Below are 9,305 nucleotides of genomic sequence, written 5' to 3'. Positions count from 1 at the left end.
TAGTCTTCTAGTGTAGGTAGGCATTCGATCCCAAAGACCTTTGTACAGACTGAAATGTTTTATTTGAATAAAAAATAAGGTGGAAAAAAGTACCAGACATTTAAGAGCTGATCTATTGTTGCTTGTACCGAGTATTGCCGTAGATCAGATCATCACATTAGGTCGCAGCCCAGAATTAGTGCTGGTCCATCTTCAGCAGAGTTAAAGCCTCAGTCCTTCGTGGATCAGTATCCAGAGGTTGTGAGACTGGTAGTGGGCTGGGCGAGTTACAAACAGTTAGCCAGGACCTTCTGGAATTGTCAATGAGATGTGAATTTCACATCAATTAGGATTCCTTCACAACGTGTTGCTGCTGGTCAAAGATGTCTCTGACATGGAAAGCCTAATTGTATGACCTGACCAGCTGATGTGTCTGGGGTCCTGCCAGAATTAAGGTTCTGAATCAAGTTCTAGAAATCAACAGGTTGATTAAAGGATTTATTAGTTTAAAAACAAATAAAAGGCAGTAGCAGCACTTGATAGAAAAATACATTAATTTATAAACAAGGTGTGAGAGACAGAAAACAGGAAAGGTTCTTACATGAAAATATAAAATGGGGAAGGTTTTTTACATGAAAATCTAATTCTATAGGTTCAGACATCTATTAATGCCGTCTGACTTAAAACGATGGTCTTGGGGTTAATGCCCACGTTCTTGGTTGTGTTGTGCGTTTTGTAGATGCCGATGAGGCGGTCAGCAATCTCAAACATGTTGTTCCTCAGTGAGATGATGATGAACTGAGCGTTCTTGGTTTGCTCCTAGAGCAAGAAAGAAAGAGGAGAAAATAAATTTATATTCAATCATTAAGAGGGATTACACTGTATAGCTCTTCCTGGAGTAAAATCTCTCTCAAAGACCTGGCAAGAATCGAGAGCTTCCATGAGGCTAAAACAATGGTCAAATGTGATGCCAGCATGAGGGCTTTGCACTTGTTCTGAACCCAACAAGCATAATGGGTCATTTCCCCGAACAGTTCCTCCAAAAATCTCCTGTTACACAACACAAGGGATTTGAACAGGCTTCTCTGCTGCCGGCCAGACTCTCAATAACAAACACAGGAGCAGAGAACTGGAATGAATGGACCCAACTGTTAAGATCAGAGCAATGCTCTGCATGTTTAGTTCAAATATTCATTCACAGCACTTGTACTAGAGAGAGAGTGTGTGTGTGTGTGTGTGTGTGTGTGTGTGTGTGTGTGTGTGTGTGTGTGTGTGTGTGTGTGTGTGTGTGTATATACACTCACATAAATGTAATAGGCCACAATGGAGACGTTCTTGAAGTCGAGGGCGGCGTCTATCTCGTCCATGAAGTAGAGAGGCGTGGGCTTGAAGTGGTGCAGGGCGAATACCAGCGCTAGAGAGCTCAGGGTCTTCTCTCCCCCAGACAGGTTGAAGATCTTCTTCCAGCTCTTCTTAGGGGGACGCACGCTGGGAGCACACAGAGGGAGGGGAAAGAGTCTTCAATGCCTGAATCCCAGTGATGTTTGCGCTCGGTGCCATGGAACTCTGCTGGAGAGGTGCACACCCAGCCGGCCAGGGACAACGTCCCGTCCCGTCCCCCTCCTCACCTGAACATGATGCCCTCGGAGAAGGGGTCCAGGCTGTCCACCAGCTCCAGCTCGGCGTCGCCCCCCAGTGTAAGCATCTGGTAGTTCTCCTTCAGCTTGTTGGTGATGATGTTGAATCCGGCCATGAACTCGTTGAGCCTCTGCTTGCGCACGTCCTCGACGCCGCACTTGAACTTGTCCCGCTCCGTGGTGATCTCGTCCAGTTCGGCCACACGCTGCAGGTACAGCTCCTCCTGCAGGAGGGAGGGAGGAGAGAGAAAGAGGGGGAGGGAGAGAACGGCTCAGCGATAACAGAAACAAACAACTTACTTGACCCCTACTTCACCTGGTGGCTTAACAATTCATAAAACAACACTGGGTCAGCTATAGAGGCAGAGTGTGTGATGTGTGTGTATGGGGCACCTTCTTCTTGTACTCTGCTATGGCTCCCAAGTTGGGCTTCAGCTCGGCACAGCGTGCCTCCAGCAGGGAGATCTTCTTAGTGATGATGTCGGGGCCGCTGAGGGCCTCCAGGTCAGCGGGGGTCAGGACAGGCAGCTCCTCCGCTGGCTTGTCTTCGATGGCGTGAAGAGACAGCTTGCTGGCCTGGGGAGCGCAGAGAATTGGCAGGGGCGGGTCAGAGGATACGGTCAACTAGAGACTCGGAGACTGCAGAAGACAAGGGCCCTGGTCAGACTCTTGCACAAACCCCTGCTCTGACACAGGCCGGCCAGGATTGATAGGAGCAGTGTGGAGGAACACAAAGTGGGTGGGTCATGGTAACCCCCCCCCCCCCCATATGAGCCACCAGTCTGGCAATAATACAGGGGACAGTGTCGGTGATGTAGAGATTATATTCTAGTTGCAGTATTTGGATCCCGGTTCCAGAACACCGCAGGCACACACACACACACACACACACACCTCTCTCTGCCAGTGTTTGATCTTGTTGGTGTGCTCGGCGATGGTGGTGTCTATCTGCTCCACACGCAGACGCACGCTGAGGGTCTCCGCCTGCAGGGCGTGCTCCTGCTTCTGCAGGCCCTCGATCGCCTTCACCACCGCCTGGTAACTCTCCTGCACCTCCGGCAGCGCCGCCTGCAGGACAGGAGAGGGACAACACGCTCGTCAATATCGGTGGCGTTTCCGCCCGTTTGTTACATGGTTAAAAAGGTCCCCCATCTCTGCCGTAGTTATGAAATCAGGCATGGATGGTTTGCTCCTCAGCTCTGTGGTATGCTGCGGTCATTTTGTATTTTTTTTTTTTACTTACCTTAATTAAATCACCTTTATTTATACAATGTAGTCTAACTAATAAAATATTTTTAGATGGCAGCAAATCCCAATAATGCTGGTTGGTGTTATTGTTGCAGTTCTGACCTCGGCGTCTTGGCAGGCCTTCATGATTTCTGCAGCCTGCTCCTCCAGGCTGCTCAGCTTCTCCATCAGCTGAGTCAGGGTCTTCTCATTCTCCTGCAGCTCCCCCTCCACACGGCCCACACTCTCCTCACACTTCTTCAAGTTCCTGGACACACACGCACGCGGGGTCCAAAATTAACACTCACCAGTCGACAATGGCGGGTAAATTTAGTGTTTGGAGAGTAGATCACGGAGATCACCCATCACTCTGGCAGTTAGAGAGAAAAAAAAAGCATTTCCTACAAGCTGCTGGTTTGCAGTCACTTTAATCTGCTAGATCTGCCGTGCTGGAAATGGAAAGTGTCCGTGCTGGAAATGGAAAGTGTCCGTTACGTTTGCTCTCAGCAATTTTCCCACCCCCTTCCTGGTTTGCTGTGCAACATATCAACTGACTGTTGTCAAAACGGAATGCCAACAAACTGGTTATGCTAGCCTGTTAGTGTTCCAAAACAAATGTTAAGCTTGTACTTACTTGCCTGCAATATATGGTCCAGTCTAGCCCAGGCCCAGCCAACAGTGAGCACACATCTGTGTGTGTGTGTGTGTTTGTGTGTGTGCACGCACACACATCCACTCACCGTCCCGCGGTCTTGATGGCCACCTGGGCCTTGGTGATGGCAGAGGAGCAGTCATCTAGCTCCTTGTTGACCTTGTCCAGCTTGTCCTGCTGGGCCTTCAGCTTGTGACTGCTGATGTCCACTATGAGGGTGTGCAGCCTCTTCACCTCCGCCTCCACTTTTCCTGCCTTGCTTGACGCTGCCTCATAATCTGAGAGGGGGGGGGGGGGGGTGGACGAAAAAGGGCAAGAAGGTGGGGTGTACAGGGAAAAAAGAAAAGTCTTCAACAACAACCTCCACCAGCGTGTATAAACACGTGTGCCTGTAGACTGTGTGTACCAGCAGTCTCAGCAGCAAACCCATGAGAGTGTGCCTAGTCGAGTCAGACTGGGTTGACTGTAGCAAAGCTCAAATTGAGCCAGATAATAGTCCTCTCGGACTACTGACACAGAGTGTAGCCTGCGGTATCACGAGTTACCTCGTCAACTGCCGAGATGGCATCAAGCAGAGGTGGTTTATCTATCCGACATGTACAGCCGTGTGTAAAAGCAGGCTTGCGACGCCAGGAGTCAAGACTGATGTGTAATGGGGCCGTGCGCTGGGGTGAGGTGGTACCTTTCTTGAAGGCCTCCAGGCTCTTCTCCAGCTGTTTCTGCTTGTTCTTGTCAGGAGCAGCAGCCAGAACGTTGGCCTCCAGGCCCTTGATCTGGGCCTTCAGATGGGCCTCCTGCTCAGCCAGACTCTAAACACAGCAGACAGATACAACCAGTCAACCAATAACACTAAACGACACCATGGGACTACCTAAATGTGAGTTGTGTGTGCGCGCGCGTCTCACCTGCATGTTGTTGGTATATTTCTCCAGGGTGTTCTTCATATCGCGGAGCTGCTGTCGGAGTGGCTGGACTTTCTCCTCCAGCTGCCGCTTCCGCTCCAGGCAGCTCTGCAGCTGCAGCACCTTCGCATTGAGCCTGCTCTCCATGCGCTCCAGCTGACACACACACACACACACACGTGCACGCACACACACACACACGCACGCACGCACACACACACACACACAGAAAGAAAGGTCATGATAAGTTCAGACCTGCAAACTCTACAGAGTAGTGAAAAAAGGGACAAGAACCGAAACTAAAATGTCCGAAACTTTGTAGTAATACGTAAAGAAGCCTTTTGAGATTAGAATGTCAGTGCGCGAGAAGACTCAAGACTCATGCTAGGATCATGGCCCCAGCACCATGAACCGTTTTGAGACACTTTTTTGATCATAGCCTACACCCATCCCATATCATACAATTATATAAATCGCTGAAGCATTTTAACCAGAATTTCAATAATGGATGGAGAGGATTGCGGATTGGTGCCCACAGAATTTTGTATTCACCTACAAACCGATACAGACTAAACGAAATGCATTCAATGCAGACACAGGCTATTGCCATATACCACCACCATCTTTATAGTAGGCTTACAAAATGTATTCAATTAAGGAGGTGACAGTCACCACTACCTCCTCCAAAGCAACTCTACCATCATTTGGCTCTGTAATTTACGCTCTTGTAGGCTACAAAGCCAAATTGTCCGACCCCATCACCGATTAGGCTACCTACCGATACGTTACTAATAATTAAAAGAAAAAGTAGCCTATGCGATTTTGGATGCAGCCCAGGTCTCCCCAGTGGATTAGAGGTTTTGTAAAATGTCTGTCAAGCTTGCTAGCATCATTGCATTTGATTGGAACCCAGTGTGACAGCAAATACCATGTATGGAATGTTAAGGTTTGAATGTGAACAAGCAGCAGCCAGGTGCGCTTGAGATGTCCATGTGTCCATGTTTGGAGCAAACGGTCAAAAACGTTACAAAAAAATAAACAAAAAAAACAAACAAAAAAACCATTAAAGGCCCTACGAGGAGTTTCGGTAAGCGGAAGTGTTTTCCGCCCAAAAAGACCACATTTCCCATGAGCCTCTGAGTTTACTGTTGTAAACCTTAGCTACCTGAGCCGGGTGTTTTGAAGACGGAACGATGGCCACCGACGAGGTAATTACATAGTAACGTTAATTTTGACAATATATAACAGTATACAGGTATATGCTCGCATTGTCTCTTGTCGGCGACGTAGGCTACTGCAGTAAATCATTTCATCATTCCAAGGAAGTTCTGAACGACCCGACCACGAAATAATAATCTAAAAATAAACTACATACAAGCAACGACATTTCTCAAAAATGGACACAAACAAGTGTGGGTAATGTAGATTCACCCACATTAAAATGAGACTGTTTCGTAACCAAAAAGAAACTCCTCGGGGTCCCTTTAATGAGGCAATCGCTAAAATCTAGAGAGCCTTCTCTCTTCTTACTTTCGTCCTGTCATAAGTGAAATCCACTGCTGTGTTGCTGCGACTCTGCTGGGTCAGTCTTCTCTCCTCACCCCCCCCTTTTTTAAAGCTCCAGATCGACATGCTTCACGTGAATGACCTGGCTGCAGCTAAAAAAAAAACGCCGAAACCGGTCACAGTGGTACTTAGATGCCTGTGTGTCTGAACTGCCCACTGACGTCAGGACAGCAGTCACTGCCCATCTTTCGCCACAGGCTCAAAACTCACCTCTTCAAGAAATGCTACCACAATCCTCCCTCTTCAGCCCATTGTATTTTTTTGTTTGCTATTCTTGCACTTTGCCTTCAGCACTAGATTATCCTCTTAGTCACTTGTTTTAGAAAGGAGATGCACTTGAGTTCTGGCAAGTAGTAGTCTTTTCCTACGTTAAATGCAACTATTGTTAAGTCGCTTCGGATAAAAGCGTCAGCTAAATGACTAAGGTAATGCAATATCTGTGACCTCTCACCTCCTCTGTGGAGACCTCGGTGTGGAGGGAAGAGCCCATCCTGCCCTTCATCACCCTCCCTCCTCCTCCAGTCATGGTACCTGTGGAGGAGAGACAGCAGGGAACATCAGGACGACCGCTCTCACCATCACAGAGGACAACAAATGGGCGTTGCTCGCACACACTTTGCGCATGTTTTTCTACTAAATATTTAATTTCCGCCCAATCGTCATTGTTGCCGGTCAACCCACCGACTATCTCTATGATCTGCCCCTGCAGGGTGACCACCCTCCAGCGCTTGTCCTTCTGGAAGGCCAGCCGGGTAGCCTGCTCCAGGTCTTTGGCCACCAGCGTGTCCCTCAGGGCGAAGTAGAAGGCCGGCTTCACACTCTCGTCCTTCACCCTCACCATGTCGAACAGACGAGGGATGTTCTCCGGCGTGGGGATGGTGGCCATCTTACTCTCCCACACCTTCATCTGAGGGGAGGAGGAGGGAGTTTTAGGACTTTGTCAGAGGGAGAAGAACATATCATCCTTTGCGGACATCATCTCAGAAGGCCGGGTTTTCAGAGTCAACTAGAGGTGGCATATGTACCAGTAGTCTCAGCAGCAAACCCATGAGAGCGTGCCTAGTCGAGTCAGACTGGGTTGACTGTAGCAAAGCTCAAATTGAGCCAGATAATAGTCCTCTCGGACTACTGACACAGAGTGTAGCCTGCAGGGTTATTCAACTGGACATTCTCGTCTCAGTTATCGCTGGATTTCTGTGCTGACCTTGTCCAGGCAAATAAAGGTGGCCACTCCGATGTTCTGGACCCTGAGGAAGGTGACACAGTCCTGGGCTGTGTCGATGGTGTCCACCAGGATGTTGTCCAGGCGGCCGCAGCTGGAGGAGATGGCCACGTCGTACTTCTCGTCTATGGCGCCCAGCTCGCCCTGTGGGCACAGCGCTACGGGCTCAACGATCACAAAACAAACTTGAAGGGATTCACCATTACTTGAGCGCATTTTGACTCAATAAGTGTTGAATAAAGTCAGCACTACGACTGCCGCAGGTGTATGATATTATTGTTGTGTGTGTGTGTGTGTGCCATCCTCACCAGTCGCCCTATGATCCCGGGGATCTTGCCGCTCCGCTTCTGCTGCATGAGCGCGTCCAGCACTTTGCCTCGGCTGCGGTTGGACGACAGGGAGCTCTTGGCCTCCTCCACCTTCTGCCTCATGTCCCTCACCACGTCCTTGGCCTCCCCATCCGCCTTCAGCAGCTGCTCCAGCTCGGCCTCGTCCTGCGGGCACGGGGGAGGCCAAAGAAAGAAAGAAAAGAAGAAGAAAAAAAAAAGATGGGGTCACAGCTACAGAAACCAGAAACCCACAAAAGCTAGAGGTATCTCTGAATCTAATTTGTCTGGGTGCTGTATATACTCCTCCACACACACACACACACCTACCTTCTTGAGTTCCTGCTCACTCTGGGGGATTTTGACCTGCAGGTCCTTGATGGCCGCCCGGCGGTCCCGCAGTGTGTCCGAGGCCGTCTGCAGGGCCTGCTTGGCGGCGTTGAGCTGGGTCAGCGCCGTGTTGTGGCGGCTCAGGTAGATGTCCAGCTCAGACTGGGCCACGTCCATGTGGGAGCGCGTCTCGTTCACCGCCTTGCTCAGCTCCATCAGCTCCTTCTCCCTGGTCTCCTTCTCCTGCTGCAGGCCGCTGGTCTCCTCCTTCAGGCTCTCCATGACCTCCTTCAGCTTCTCCTCCTCCGACACCTTCTTCTTTTCCAGCTCCTCCCTGCGGGCGGTGGCCTCCGAGATGGTCTTCTCGCTGCTCGCTGGCACGTTGCGCACCTCCACCAGCTAGACAGACAGGGAGGGGAGTAGAGGTCAGGGAGGGACTGACCCTAACGCGGGGTTGGTGGCATGGAAGGAGCTCCTGGTCAAGGCTGGCAGGCAGTCTGTGTGAAGTGCAGCCCGTGCCCTCGCCAGTGAGGAGCGTGGTCGGGGGGAGGAAAGAGCAGGAGAGCCCTCGCCAGTGAGGAGCGTGGTCGGGGGGAGGAGAGAGCAGGAGAGACCACGTCGGTGGGGTTAACTGTGGGTGAAAAGTGAATGTGGCTGCGGGGAGTGTTACACAAGGCCATACTTCACTACCACACAGCAGAACACTGCTCTCCAGAGGTCTGCACTCCACACTGCCCTGCACCACACACACACACACACACACACACACACACACACACACACACACACACACACACACACACACACACACACACACACACACACACACACACACACACACACACACACACACACACACACACACACACACACACACACACACACACACACACACAACCCCCCTCAAATCCACACTGCCAAATCACAACCGCTGGGGCTGTATCATTTCGCTGGGTTTATAACAGGGTGAGAGAGAAAGGGAGAGGTTCTTGAGTGCAGAGCGTGTAAGGCAGAGGTAGAATAACAGAGCAAGAGCCCGAAGACTGTGTGTGTGTGTGTGTATGTGTGTGTGTGTGTGTGTGTGTGCACGTGTGTGCGAGAGAGAGATAGAAAGTTAGGCAGTCGGCCGAGAGCCAAGCTGTCTGAGGAGAGGATTTCTGGTCTGCCCTGGGAGAGTTCACAACCCCCTAGTGGCCAACCACAGGAGTTTCTCACATAAAACAAATCAGATATAGGCTACTGGCCATGAAAAGTAAAATGCTTCATAGTTTTATTTAATCTGACTTTCGTCAATTCGGACTAGTCCCGGGGTTTGAGGACGATAAAACCATTCTGTCAGGAGTGATCTCAGAGCAGGAGCATTAACCAAAATGTAACAATTCATGGCCAACAACACACACCACTTCACACAGTTAATGACGTTGGAGCAGGATCATTTTTTAGGTCCATCTATAAGTAAATAAA

General features: G+C 50.1%; 1 protein-coding gene across 1 annotated transcript in view; it reads right to left on the bottom strand.

The window, feature by feature from the left end:
* Positions 1–449: 449 nt before the first annotated feature.
* The window catches only part of smc4 (structural maintenance of chromosomes 4), a gene marked incomplete at its 5' end in the record, with an annotated part of 16,798 nt that continues 7,942 nt past the window's right edge, over positions 450–9,305 (bottom strand). Inside the window, 14 exons of the mRNA XM_084445651.1 lie at positions 450–798; positions 1,284–1,467; positions 1,608–1,840; positions 2,010–2,192; positions 2,511–2,684; positions 2,967–3,111; positions 3,584–3,773; positions 4,178–4,304; positions 4,401–4,553; positions 6,415–6,494; positions 6,645–6,870; positions 7,168–7,329; positions 7,494–7,679; positions 7,842–8,240. Of these exons, the coding sequence (XP_084301777.1) occupies positions 634–798; positions 1,284–1,467; positions 1,608–1,840; positions 2,010–2,192; positions 2,511–2,684; positions 2,967–3,111; positions 3,584–3,773; positions 4,178–4,304; positions 4,401–4,553; positions 6,415–6,494; positions 6,645–6,870; positions 7,168–7,329; positions 7,494–7,679; positions 7,842–8,240 (2,607 nt within the window). The 3' untranslated portion in view covers positions 450–633. The remainder of the gene's footprint in view (positions 799–1,283; positions 1,468–1,607; positions 1,841–2,009; positions 2,193–2,510; positions 2,685–2,966; positions 3,112–3,583; positions 3,774–4,177; positions 4,305–4,400; positions 4,554–6,414; positions 6,495–6,644; positions 6,871–7,167; positions 7,330–7,493; positions 7,680–7,841; positions 8,241–9,305) is intronic.

This window comes from Borostomias antarcticus (genome assembly GCF_949987555.1).
Source record: "Borostomias antarcticus genome assembly, chromosome: 1".
Taxonomy (NCBI): Eukaryota; Metazoa; Chordata; class Actinopteri; order Stomiiformes; family Stomiidae; genus Borostomias; species Borostomias antarcticus.
The sequence above is the reverse complement of the archived record's forward strand: the minus strand, read 5'-3'. Positions and strand labels throughout refer to the sequence as shown.